Source organism: Artemia sp. Qi Xiang Cuo, chromosome 2, assembly GCF_049724085.1.
Source record: "Artemia sp. Qi Xiang Cuo chromosome 2, ASM4972408v1, whole genome shotgun sequence".
Lineage (NCBI taxonomy): Eukaryota > Metazoa > Arthropoda > Branchiopoda > Anostraca > Artemiidae > Artemia > Artemia sp. Qi Xiang Cuo.
The window spans coordinates 64707308-64721552 of NC_142795.1; the positions used below are offsets into that span (position 1 = coordinate 64707308).

The 14245-nt window shown below is 35.5% G+C and overlaps 1 protein-coding gene across 2 annotated transcripts in view; it reads right to left on the reverse strand.

Annotated features, from left to right (window-relative positions):
* Positions 1 to 14245, reverse strand: part of LOC148955498 (DNA (cytosine-5)-methyltransferase PliMCI-like) — a 115085-nt gene that overhangs the window by 62464 nt on the left and 38376 nt on the right. For both annotated transcript variants that reach the window (XM_089102464.1, XM_089102466.1), the window contains 4 exons: positions 12514 to 12717; positions 7133 to 7282; positions 3757 to 3966; positions 564 to 638 (listed from right to left, as the gene is read on the reverse strand). In XM_089102464.1, coding sequence (XP_088958590.1) covers positions 564 to 638; positions 3757 to 3966; positions 7133 to 7282; positions 12514 to 12717 — 639 coding nt within the window. The remainder of the gene's footprint in view (positions 1 to 563; positions 639 to 3756; positions 3967 to 7132; positions 7283 to 12513; positions 12718 to 14245) is intronic.

Here is a 14245-nt window from a genome sequence, read left to right on the forward strand (position 1 = left end):
GTTTGATGCATGTTTGGTGGAGCAGAGTACATTGTCCTAATCCATCATTGATCATATTACTCCAATAGGTCGAAACCAAGTAACAACCTATTTTTCCAAAGCTTTCACTCGCAATAGCTTCCCCAATCGCTGTGATTCCTTGATTAAGCATGAAAAAAGTTGAAAAAATAGTTCTCAATGTTTTTGTAACGTGTTTTATATACTAAATAATCGAAACCAGCGGTGTTTTCAAATGTACTGACTAATAGATAATAGCAGAAACTAAAAAGAACTACTACTACTGCTAACAATTCACTGCAGCAAAAGCCGCCTAGAGCCATCACAGCTACGCCCGCTCCTCCTCCATCCCGATTTATTCAAAGCCTCCCTCTTTAAACCCTTCCAAGAAACACCCATTTATCTTAAATCTTCCCTTACATCGTCCCACCCCATTCAGGGACGACTTGATTTCCAATTGACCCTAGAAGGTTGGCCGACAAGGATGATCAACAGGTAACAAAACTGATTGTCAATTATTATATTTTCTCTCCTACAAAAGTTTTTTGGTAGAAAAACATACATACCTAATAGAGTTTCCATCACCTGACGCTTCTTCACTCGTTTTTAAAGACTCAAAACGTCCAGTTTCTATGTCATACCTAATGAGCGAAAAGAAATTAAAATAGCCAGAATTTGTCAACAACTAAAAAAAAGAAAGAAAAAATTAACAACTCTTGTTTTCCCAACCCCTTTTGTGGTTCCTCCATAGCATTCCAAGTACCAGCTAGCAAGCCGTGTATTTTACGAAGTTTTACATACAATTCCAATTCAATTCATTCTTCCTCTGATTCTAACTGGTTTCCACTGAACAATGGTTGCCCTAACTTATGGAATGGCATGCCCCCCTTTTAAGGAAGTAAATTCAAACTCACAAATGGAAATAGGGACTAACAGTTTAATTTGTCAGGTGATTAAATTACCCGAAAAGGTATTTTAAAAAAAGTAGTTAAAATTTGTCATAGTCCTTATTTTTATAATCCTATAAAATTACAAGCATTTAATGTTTGAAACGAAAGACTTACAATTTTCAGGATTAAAGTCAAAGAGCTTCACACAAACTAGTTCTTTTTTAAAGAGTTAAAATAAGTAACATTTTATAGAGGGTAATTTTTGAAATTTCTAAGCTATCCCCCATCATTCCCAGAAGGGCATTTCAGCTCCTTAAACAATTTATTTTGATTAACTCTGATTCATCGAATCATTGGCTCACAAAGCTTGCCTTCATTCATTTACTTCAAGATAAAAGTGCTTATAACTTTGGATAGGAACACTTTCGAAAACAAGATTTAAGGAAAAATAATTTTTTCACGTACATTTCATATAAGTAGTAGTTTCACCTGGGCTACTAAATCAGATTTTGAAACTTTTCTCCCCCAGTGCCCTTGGGGATTTTCACCCTTGAAAATCAGGGTATCTTTCCCGCAATCTACATTGAAAAGCAAGCTTTTTCGTTCAACGGTTGGTTTCTTAGACATAAACTGGTAATACTTTATAATGGAAACTGCAAGTGTATACCTTCGAGCTTCACTCGTAGCTAAAAAAATTGAGTAAACCAATTTGGCAACCAATTGACTCAACCAAGTTCTTTGCATCGGAAAACAGTAGTATATTACTATCTAGCGCAGATATACCATAAAAATAGCATAAGAAATTAAAAACAGAAAAAATAAACAGTATATCACACAAAAAAATTAGTGAAGTGAGCAGTAGTGGATCCAAGGGAAGATTTTCTACATTTTTTTAGTCACATCTATACGAGCCTATCTAGCAAAAAAAAAGAAAAGAAAAAAAGGCATTTTTGCTATAAATATGTTGATCAAAAATAGAGCATCGAAATTAGAAGCAGCACCCCCCTCCTATAACCCTGGATCAGCATTTATAAGTAACATGTTTTAATGCAAAACACCAATGAAACATTAGCTAAATAAAACAACAACAGGGCACAATTGAGCAACCCTTTGGTTCTCTAGGATTTGTCTAGTCCTAGTCCTTTTCCTAATTTGCTTTAGTCTCTAAATATTTAAGTAAGAACTTGAAGCCAGCAAAGAACTCTAAATATTTAGAGTTCTCTAGGATTTGTCTAGTCCTAGTCCTTTTCCTAATTTGCTTTAGTCTCTAAATATTTAAGTAAGAATTTGAAGCCAGCAAAGAACTCTAAATATTTAGAGTTCTCTAGGATTTGTCTAGTCCTAGTCCTTTTCCTAAATTGCTTTAGTCTCTAAATATTTAAGTAAGAATTTGAAGCCAGCAAAGAACTCTAAATATTTAGAGCTCTCTAGGATTTGTCTAGTCCTAGTCCTTTTCCTAAATTGCTTTAGTCTCTAAATATTTAAGGAAGAACTTGAAGCCCAATTATTTCCATGCCGTGTGAAGCTTGAGACTGCAAATTGCGCATAACTTTCATTTTGAAAGTAATAAGTAGAAAAACAGATCCTATTTCATTATAGTTAAAAAAGCACACAAGAAGAGTAAATAAGAAGCAAAACTAAAAATAATCAGCTTTTCTGCTTCGAAAAAATTTCTAAGGTTTCGTCACCAGTTTCTCAATTTCAAGCCTAAATCACCGACACAGACTATTTTCGAACTAACCTCCATGGTTGCATTTAGGCAAGCACGTATTTTTTTGAAGAGGGGAGGGCAGCAATAAAACAATTTAAGGCCACCTCCCCACAATGGCTGCTCTTTCCTCTCTTGCACCCGGGGTAAAATCTTGATTGGCCCCCTCCTATCTCCCACAAAAATTTCCGGCCGAAGTTTAACAAATTTAAATTTAGTAATCATTTTTTAAGTTATTACTTAATTATTTTAAATAATTTCAGTTTAATTAGTTTAATTTTTTTCTTGAATTAATTTTAGTTAATTTTTATTTTATTAACTTTTTAATTATTTTAATTTATTAACTGCGTCCTCTACCTTAATTTAAAAAAAAAACACAAAGTGATTCTAACCGTTATATTATTTATTTGTAAATTTAGTGCCATAAAAAATTTCTGCAACCGGGGCAAGTGCCCCTCCCCCTACCCCTTTCCAAAAATCGCCTCTGCCTCCCCCTTAGTACGTGCCGAACTGCAAGAGTTTTTGAATAAGATTTACCCAAAATACCCCATCTCTTGAAAAGAGAAATAGATACGTAGAACTTAAATTTGATTCGTGTTTTAACCCCCCCCTTCCTAGGAAAGCTCCTTTAACCCCCACCCCACTTTCATGATTTGAACATGCCTAAACTATATTATCGTACCCGTCGAGACAGAAAAAATTACAGATGTGCTACTACTATGCACCTTGTTTTGTCAAACATCGAGGTTGTAAGTTTCCGCTCGTATCAACTAAATGCGTTAATGTATCTTGAAATTGGCGTAGAACCTAAAAATACCAGTTAAAAAAAAGGAAGTTATTCGCAATAGGTTTGCGTAATAGATTCGTAGGAACAAACATTTTAAATAGAAGCAGAAAAAAGCTAAATTAGAAAAAAAAATGGTTTAAAAAATTCTCCAAAAGACCAGAAATAGTTAGAAAGAAAGGAGGCTTCAGCATTCCGCCATTGAAGAAAAAAAATTCCCAAAGTTTTGAAATTGTATAGCATTCAGAAGAAAATATGCAGCTCTTCTGCAAAAAAAAAAAAATCCCTCTATCAAATATTCTAAGAACCCCGCCCCTCCCCCCATCAGAATATGTGGGCTTGCTTATTAGAATAAAACAAAAACAAAGAAATCTCACCATAGCTGACACCAGTAATTTTTACCGTCATCATGTCGAAGAAGGTTGTTATTTTCTTTTCCACCTTCATTCACCCAGTCATTAGATGAGAGCCGGAACTCGACATTTGCTAAATCAGCTATTTCATCCAGAAAAACATCATCGCAATAATCAACTTTGAATATTTCCTGAGGGTCACTTGTTTCTCCGAGCAACGTATCACTTCCACGGCTTAAATAAAAATCGTAATCAAATTACTATGTAAACATACGGGTACCAGTAGACACATACACAATCCTATTAAAAATCTGTGATGATTATACAAAACCGGTGACATATCACCTTAGCCAATTTACTTAGAAGTACTCCTTTCCCATCCTTTAGCCACATTCTTCTCCTTTGACCACGTCCCCAAAACTCCCCACAATAAGTTTTTTTTTCTGTCACCCTCGTCTAATCTGTGGTGTTCGATCTTATAGTGGTTTCACATTAGTTAAATAGGCATATCATAATGGCTTATAGAAGGTTTTTAAGAATGCAGACTTGTTTCTGGTTGGTGGATTATTTTCAATTGACCAAACAAAGACTTATTTACATTCTTATGTTATGTAGCTTGTGCTAAGGAATGGCAAGTTGGAATCACTGTTACTCTTATATCCTTGGGGGTTATTTAATAAAGTATTCAAAAAATTTGGTATTTGTCCATCGTTAGGGTATGTTCAAACATTTCAGAATGTTTGAACATTTACACACCATAAAAAAATAAAATAGAAAGGAACCATTCTAACATTCTTTCATTAAAAAAAAGAGTTGTGTTTTGAAAATTATTAAAAAGTTTTATGTTACAATTGACCTTAGATAATTCCTCTAGAAAACGTTTAGCTCACATGCCTATGTCTGAAAAACTTAACAGGATCGGAATTGGAACCGTAATGCCATAGTAGACAATGATTATTTCTCTCTGGTTTGTTCGTTTTGGAGTCTCTAGGAGCCACCTACAGTAAATGAAGGTTGAAGTCATCTTTCATAGATTTCTTTGCCAAAAATGGTCTCAGAGGTAGGTTAAGCAAGAATCTTTGCATTCTAAGGAAGCTCTAATATACTGCCCTGTGTCCAGATTCAGGTCCCTGTATCTTTATTTACTTGATTATGCATATATTGGCTTTTTTTATTTCCCGGTAGTACTCATCCAATCTCATCCAAGCGACTACTATTGTCACTCGGGACACAAATAATATTCAAATTCACCCAACTCCCGCAGTTCGTTCAGACTTCATCCTTTGACTGCGTTTCACATTGTACAGAATACCCACCATGAGTCGGACCGAAAATGCCAGTCCTCCGGTAGTTAGTGCACTTAATGTACAGCTATTGTTGCTAGTGACCCTAGTTTGGTTTCAGCAATTGTTGAGGATTAAACCGGATCCGGTTGCCGAGGACTATAAAATTTGTCATTTTCTTCTTCTGCGCTGGTTCTTTGTCTCATCTTACTTTGCTATACGCAGAGGTATAATTTATCATATTAGTTTGTAAAGTATTTCCCTATAGCACATGTTCTATAACCTTACAAATATTATTACAACATATTTGTATGGTTTTTCCCTAACGGACCCACATACCTTACTTATTCGACAGTTGCTGCTTTACCATTTTTCAGGTTTGGGTCTCTCAGAGTTTCCTTGCATTTATATTTGTTAATAAAGACCTCACCATTTTTTTTTACTTTTTTTGCAACAAAGTTTATGAGTTTTTGGCTAATCCTCATTACAATTTTAGAGCAAGATAGGGGTCTATATTGAATAATCCAAATTTTTCCAAAAGTGTTAGAAAAGAAAACTACTTGCCTTGACAATTTGATATAAGGTATATATCCTTTTATTTGCAAAATAGTTTGGGTCTATCGAAATTCTAACTGGCCACACTGTAAGGCTTCAGCATATTTTTTCCTATTCAAAGCAGAAATTGTGTACAAAATAAAAGAAATTAGGAAACATTTTTGAAACTAAACAAGCAATTACCGTTCTCATAAAAGGAAATACTTAATAGCAGTTCAGACTAAACGACTAAGTTGTGAAGCAAAGAGTACGGATAACTTATAAGAGTAAAAATTTTCACTAGTGTCCAAAAGTAAAACCACCAGCACTATCTAGCGTTTGGCAACGTTATTTGACCCAAAACTTACGCATATTTGTCTTTAAGAATATAGGAGAAGGTAAAAAAAAGCAAATTGATTTTCCCGGCAGGCCTATCATCTTAAAATTCGTTAGCCTGCTCAACCTACTACGATATTCCAAACCTAAACTAGGCGTACTTTGTGCAGACAGATTTTGGCTTTAGATTCAAGGCCATACCCAAGGAGGGGGGAGGTGAGGTGCTTTTAACCCCCCCCCCCCGAAAAAAATTTGTTTGTCTGACACGTAATAAGTAACAAAAATGGATATAAAGAAATTTTAATACGTTTTTTGAGGTTTTTGTGTGTACCCCCCCCCCCGCACCACAAAAAAAATTTTGAGTAAACCCCCCCCCCCCCCATAAAAAAAGAAATCCTGGGTACAGTCTTGATTTAGATAATTCTTGAATATAAAAAGGCTGATAAATTATCACTCACAGGGACATTTCAGCTTAGATTCTATTGTATTTTAGATTAATCATATCCAATTTTCCGTTATTAAACATATCCAGGTATCCAATTTTCTTTGAAATTGTCTACTTCATTAATGAAGTCACCAGAAGCCATATTAACTGGCACTAGCGGCTTTTAATCATTATCTTGTCATGTCACATCGCCAAGGATCGAGCTCTAATAAGTTTCCCATACTCTTTCGTTTTAAATAAAATAGGGTTTTTATCCGAAAAAATATAAATTCCAAACAAAATAATGGTTCCAAAGAATAAAATAAATCTTCCCAAAGAAGATAAATTCTTTATCTTCATCTTGAATACAACTTGAACGCAGCAAAATGTTGGAAAGATTTAAAAATTTAGCCCAGTTGATCAATTATAATACTTTCGGAGCATGTGCTAATACACGAAGAATCGAAAATAAAAAGAGAAATAAAATACATGAGCGAAAGAAAAGAGGAATAATAAATAATCCAACAATACAGAAAAGCAGATTTGGCCGTAGAAGAAGGAAAAATGTCTTCACAAAGATTTTCTGAACGTATAAAGTAAGTTGCCAAATTTGTAAAGGCAAAAAGAATTGTAAACTATATTTTGATCATACTGACCTCTGGTTTGGGCATTTTCAGTAGGGTCTCAAGTTCTTAAGTCTAATGTTGCCATTAGACCAGAATTTGATTAATAACTGCCACAGTTTCTCAGTAAAAATATGAACAACCATTCAGTACCTCTCTTTATATAACACGAATCCAAAACTAATGAAGAAAGAACATACCAAAACCAATCCAAGTGACACTTCTTATTATTTGCCTTATCCTCAAAAAACGTAACGACTTTACCAATTGTCCTTGCTCTTCCAGGAATTGCTGCATGCACAGTTACATATTGGCCTACATCAATTACCTTCCCATTGTTTGACACCGATCTAAAAGACAAAGCTGTTTACACTTTGGAGCAGTGGTTGGACAACCATTTCAAATAATTCCGTGACGATGATTATTAAACTGAAAATTTTCATTCAAACCAAATAAAAAGATTAAAAGTACAAAGCGCAAAGATTAAAAAGATTAAAGTAAAAGTGCAAGCAAGTGCCATTGGTATTTTTGAATCCGCATGGTCAATTTAGGGGGTGGAGGGTAGGCTAATTCTCGTAGCAGCCCCAATCCGTCGTGGCATGGTTCACATTTTCAGCACCTGGCGTCCGGACTATCATATAATATACCAAGCATACAACTACCCCAAATCAGTATCAATAAATAAATGAAACCCAAAACGAACAAAAATTAAAATAAATATTAGAGTCAAACTCAAAACGAGCATAAATTAATGTGAGTAGGGTTCAAAACCCCTATGCTTTCTAAAAGCCAGAATATAATTTGTACTTTACTGAAAAAAAATTCAAATGAGTCTACTGAAAAAAAATGTGCATTGTCATTTTAATATACATATGCTGATATTTATTCCCTAAAATCTTAATTAACTTTCGATTTCTTAAAGTTACAAAAGTGGGAATGATTCAAAGAGTTGTTTTCAGTAAAGCGCACATGAAACAGTAACTTTTAGGCTTCTGCCGTAACACGATACCCAAGCTCTTGCTTGTAGTTATTTTTATTCGATTCAACCTTGATTTGCATATTCAATTTAAGTTTCACTCGTTTTAATATTTATTTATTCATTTACATTAATATATATTGTATGTTTGTTCGCATTGATTGTTTATTTAATTTCTGTTCGTTTTAAGTTTCATTTATACTTTAATAGCAAAATATTTATTTTCGTTTTAAGCTTGATTTTCATATTCAATCCAATCATTACTTGCTTTCAGATATATTTATTCATTTATATTATTACTTGTTGTATTTTTTTTGCTATGATTGTTTATTTAATTTCTATTCGTTTTGGGTTTCATTTATTCTTTAATAGTAATTTTTGGTCGTTTTATGTTTGAATTTTAACAGGTATTTGTATCTCCTGAGCTTAAGTTTAGAATGGCCTTTACTTTTCTTCGAAAAACTTATTTTTCGGAAAGTTTTTTTTAATTAATTTTTGTTCGTTTTTGATTTCAAAAAGTTTCAAGTTTTTATGGCATTGGGGGGGGGGGGGTGCTTACTGTCCGATTATTCTTGACTTTAAAAAACGGATCTAGAACTTTCAATTTAAATTGAAGGAGGTTTTTTTCAAAGTCTATACGATTACCTCTTTGATAAAAACCTTATATATGAACAATAGACAGCTTGCATAACTTGTGGACAGCGATTGACAACAATGAATGGATTGAAAAAATAGCTCCAATAAGAGGGTTTAGACCATTTCACTTGCTGACAAAAAGGGATCACGACTGTTTGGAATTGACCTTAATAGGAATTTGTGTGCCAAAGCAATTTTGCATCTATCACAGAGTATGTATTTTAACCTTATAATTGGATAATTATAATATATTTCATATGTGTTCTTCCCATACAAAACTCCTTCCCATAAGTTTTAAAACCCCCTTAATAAGTTGTGCCCCAGGGCATAACTTACAACGCCTACCCCTGGGCCCTGGTGGGCTGTGTCGACACCGGAGTTTTTTGTTATCAGAACTTTGAACTTGTATAACAAAATGTCTATCTCAAAATTTTCATGTGCTGTGGTGAGTGTGAGAAGAAAGGGGAAAGGCTGGCTACCCTGCAACAACTTTTGGAACTTAAAAATTTAAAATGATTTCCGTATTTTAAATCATATGAGCAAACTTTACAAATCAGACAAGAATCCCTTCCGTTAGACGCGACAAGAAAAATTTATAGAATACTTTAGTTACAGACCTTGCCCTGTGGGCTTTGGAGGAGTTGTAATCCTCAAAGACCTAATTTCCAGAACTTAAAACTACGTTTAATAAAATGGCTGTCTTAAGATTTTGATTGGATGTGTTTGGGGAAAAGGTGGGCATGAGAGGGGGGTTAGTTGCCCTTAAATCACTTTTGACTATTACAAAGGGTACTAGCCCTCGAAACTTCCAAACGAATGAGCCTTTTTTGAAGTTTCTACGACAACGCCTTCTATAAAAACCTTATATGCCGCCAGGGCATAACTTAAAACTCTTGCCATGAGAGTTGTGGGGGATTGTCCTCTTCATAACATATTTTCTATCTGGAAATCAACTACACTCAACAAAATGGCTATCTCAAAAGTTGGATTGGATGTGTTTGGGGAAATGATGGGCGTGAGGGAGGGGGGCTAGTTGCCCTCCAATCACTTTCGACTATTAAAAAGTGCACTAGCCCTTTTAATTTCCAATTGAATGTGCATGTTTTGAAGTTTCTAGGACAACGCCTTCTATAAAAACCTTATATGCCCCCAGGGTATAACTTAAAACCCTTGACCTGAGGGTTGTGGGGGAGTGTCCTCCTCAAAAATACATTTTCTATCAGGAAATAAACTATGCTTATCAAAATGACGATCTCAAAATTTCGATTGGATGTGTCTGAGGGAATGATTGGCGTGAGGAGGGGGGCTAGTTGCCCTCCAATCACTTTCTACTACTAAAAAGGACACTAGAACTCTCGATTTCCAGAATGAACCCCTTTTGAAGTCTATACGACGACACCTTCTGTATGAATTGCCCTGCTTTAAAGAAAAAAAATAATAAACTGTACATTGTGTCAACATTGATCTTATATGCCCTCAGAACATAACTTAAAACCCTTGCCCCGAGGGTTGTCGATGAGCAAAAGGCTCATCGAATGAGCCTTTTTTGAAGTTTCTACGACACCGCCTTCTATAAAAACCTTATATGCCCCCAGGGCATAACTTAAAACTCTTGCTCTGAGAGTAGTGGGGGATTGTCCTCTTCAAAACATATTTTCTATCTGGAAGTCAACTACACTCAACAAAATGGCTATCTCAAAAGTTTGATTGGATGTGTTTGGGGAAATGATGGGCGTGGGGGAGGGGGGGGTAGTTGCCCTCCAGTCACTTTCGACTATTAAAAAGTGCACTAGCCCTTTTAATTTCCAATTGAATGTGCCTGTTTTGAAGTTTCTAGGACAAAGCCTTCTATAAAAACCTTATATGACCCCAGGGCGTATCTTAAAACTCTTGCCCTGAAGGTTCTGGGGGAGTGTCCTCCTCAAAAACATATTTTCTATCTGGAAATCAACTACGCTGAACAAAATGGCTATCTCAGAATTTTTATTGGATGTGTTTGGGGACAGGATGTGCGTGGCGGAGGGGGGGGGGGGCTAGTTGCCCTCCAATCACTTTTGACTATTAAAAAGGGCACTAGCCCTTTAATTTCCAATCGAATGAGCCTGTTTTGAAATTTCTACGACTACTCCTTCTATAAAACCTTATATGCCCCCAGGGCATAACTTAAAACGCTCACCCTGAGGGTTTTGGGGGAGTGGCCTCTTCAGAAAAATATTTTCTATCTGGGAATCCACAACGCTGAACAAAATGGCTATCTGAAAATTTTGATTGGATGTGTTTGGGGAAATGATGGGCGTGGGGGGGGGGGGGAGCGGGCTAGTTACACTCCAATCACTTTTAACTATTAAAAAGGGCACTAGCCCTTTAATTTACAGTCGAATGAGCATGTTTTGAAGTTTCTACGACGATGCCTTCTATAAAAAACCTTATATGCCCCCAGGGCATAACTTAAAACCCTTGCCCTGATGGTTTTGGGGGAGTATCCTCCTCAAAAATATCTTTTCTATTTGGAAGTCAACTCCGCTGAACAAAATGGCTATATCAAAATTTTTATTGGACACGTTTGGGGGAATAATGGGCGTGGGGAGGGGGGCTAGTTGCCCTCCAATCATTTTGTACTATTAAAAAGGGCACTAGCCCTTTAATTTCCATTCGAATGAGCCTGTTTTGAAGTTTCTACGACATCACCTTCTATAAAAACATTATGTGCCTCCAGGGCATAACTTAAAACCCTTGCCCTGAGGTTTTTTGGGGAGTATCCTCCTCAAAAATGTATTTTCTACGTGGAAATCAACTCCGCAGAACAAAATGGCTATCTCAAAATTTTGATTGGTTGTGTTTGGGGGAATGCTGGGCGTGGGGGGAGGGGCTAGTTGCCCTCCAATCACTTTTGACTATTAAAAAGGGCACTAGAACTCTCGATTTCCAATCGAATGAGCCCCCTTTGAAGCTTCTACTACGACCACTTCCATATGATTTGCCTCTGGGAAAAAAAATAATAATAATAAATAATAAAACATTGGAGCCGTATGGCCTTTACTATAGGCAACTCTGCAGCGTTGCCTCTGATATATATATATATATATATATATATATATATATATATATATATATATATATATATATATATATATATCCCACACGCATGTGTGGGATTTATTATTATAAATATGATTATATGATTTTCAAACCCAGTGGAAGAACAGTACTTTTATGTCATAATTGCAAGCAACTCAGGAAAACGGCTTCCTTCTGCTTCCTGAAAGTAAATGACGTAGTATAGGTAGCCTACTCTTTTGACTGACCGTATATCAAGCAATTAGCTTTACGAAAAATATGGTTCGATCCCACTTTCAAGGCCTTTATTGAAATAAATTTAAAATACTTCTTCCACAAAACAAGTTTTTCAAAGAAAAGTAAAGAGCTCCATTAAGCCAAAAATGAAGAGAAATAAAGTCAAATAGTTTTCCAAGCGTAAAACTACCACAAGTCACTATCAATAAACAAACAAAACTCATAAAGAACAGAAATTACAATAAATAGCCGAGTCAAACTCAAAACAAGCAAAAATTAACATGCGTAGGGCTGACCGTGTATTGTCAGTTTGATTGCCGTATACTGATATTCATTCCTTAGAGTTTTGGTATTCTTTTATTTATGAAATGAAAAAATTGAAAACATTTAAAGCAAATTTATTTTTAGTAAGCGCAAATTATGCTCTGGTCTTGATAAGACTTGAGGGTTATCAGCCCTAGGCATGTTAATTTTTGCTAGTTTTGAGTTTGACTTTACAAAAGTGCGTGAAGAGCGAATCATTGGATGGATTTGGGTAGAGGAGTGTGGGCAGCTGTGTTAGCCTTAAGGAGTTTTGTGCTGCAGGGAGTCATTCTTATCACTAGTAATAGTAGTTTCGGTAAAGAAAGATCGACATAGTTCTTTGTAATTACTACTAATAAATAATCAACATACTTGTAAAAAGATTTTCCATTGACTCTATCTACTGACTCTTCTAGCCATTTAATTTCCGGCATTGCCACTTTTTTTAAAAACATGCTTCTCGTCTTTCTACAGAAAATTCCCTCGGCGTTGTTACCTGAAGAGCTTCCTGCATTTTCTTTATCATCTTCATCAACTTCTGATTCCTCCGCTTCAGCAATCGATAGATGAGGACACCTAAAAAGAGGTCATAGCAAGTACCCCGAAACTTAAGCCCTTCAATAAGATCGTACACCGAGCTGAAGGGCATAACTAATATTTTCATATAATATCCGGAAACAAAAATAACTCTTCTATTATTTTTAAGTGGAAAAGTCTTCTAGAAATACACACACAAAATCACACTTAAAGCCTATGCCAATTAAGCTTTCATTTATGGATATGCAAGCACTGTTTCAACTTTCAAAATACAAACAAATTTAGATCCCTACGAAAACACCCAACGAAAATCCCAACACAATCCCCCAAAAAACCTTGAAACAGTTCTTTAGATACACGTCTAGAATTAATTTCTTATATTGTGTTTCTACATTTAGTTTTAACTTTAAAACAAGAAGAACAAAGGGGTACCTGTTCTACTCCAGGATCCTCTTTTATTACTTTACTAGAGAAGTCACATAAACAAAAAAAGATGATACGGCACAAGCATTGAGCTTTACCTAAGCAGGATAGATCGGTCGAATCTACGTTTGATAAAATAAATAAACAGTATGTGTCACCTGCAGGACCATAGGGCAGAAAATTTAAAGAAGCAGGGATAAAGGTATCACTCTATCTGTTATAGAAAATTCCACAGGGAGATATGCTATATAAGATGACCCAAATATTAACTACATCAAAATACAGTTGGAGCTTTCATTGTCGTCAAAGCAAAAAGGAATGGAAAGAAAAACCAAAGATTAAAAAAAAAATTCTCAATGTTATATGAAGAAATAGCCTGCTAGATTTGAAAGCGGCAGACTATTTCGTGGAGAGAAGAAGGAGCAAATGATAATCACGAGATAAATAAGAGACGGAGGTGTATTTATTATGTGGGAGACAGCATATAATTAGAGGGCAAAATTGTTCACGTGTGTTGTTCTTAAATCTGCCTAAGACCTATTTCAAGGCCGGGCACAGCACTCGGCACGTGGCAGGCTTGTATGTATTGATTCTAATTGTTGCTTGTCTTCTCACTGCAGATAATGTGTTCTTCTTGATGGCATGGTGTCGAGTTAGGTTTGATGCAACCACCCTGTGAAAATGCTAAAAAGGCATCTGATTTTAACAACAAGATGTTTTAAATAAATACAAGGTTGCTCGTTTAAATGGAGGATATAAGTTCGTTATTCTTTTGTTTTAAGTCTTGAGGTGTCAAATAAGCAAAAACAGCAACACGAGATGTTGAGTTATAAAAGTCGTTTGCCACAAAGCTCAACCACCATCAACCCCATCAACTCAACCACCACAATTCGACCACTAAACAACTCAACCACCTTAAATTCAACCACCTTAAATTCAACCACCAAACAATTCAACCACCACATATTTCACCATATTAGTCAACCACTATATAACTCAGGTCTTCATCTATTTTTTGTCTCGTGAGGGATTTTTAATATGGTTTTAAAAAAGGAGCACAAAACGAAACACTGCAATTGGTACCATTTTCCTTAAGAGCAAAACATGAATCAAAGAGAGGAAAACTACTCTAAAGAACAAAATA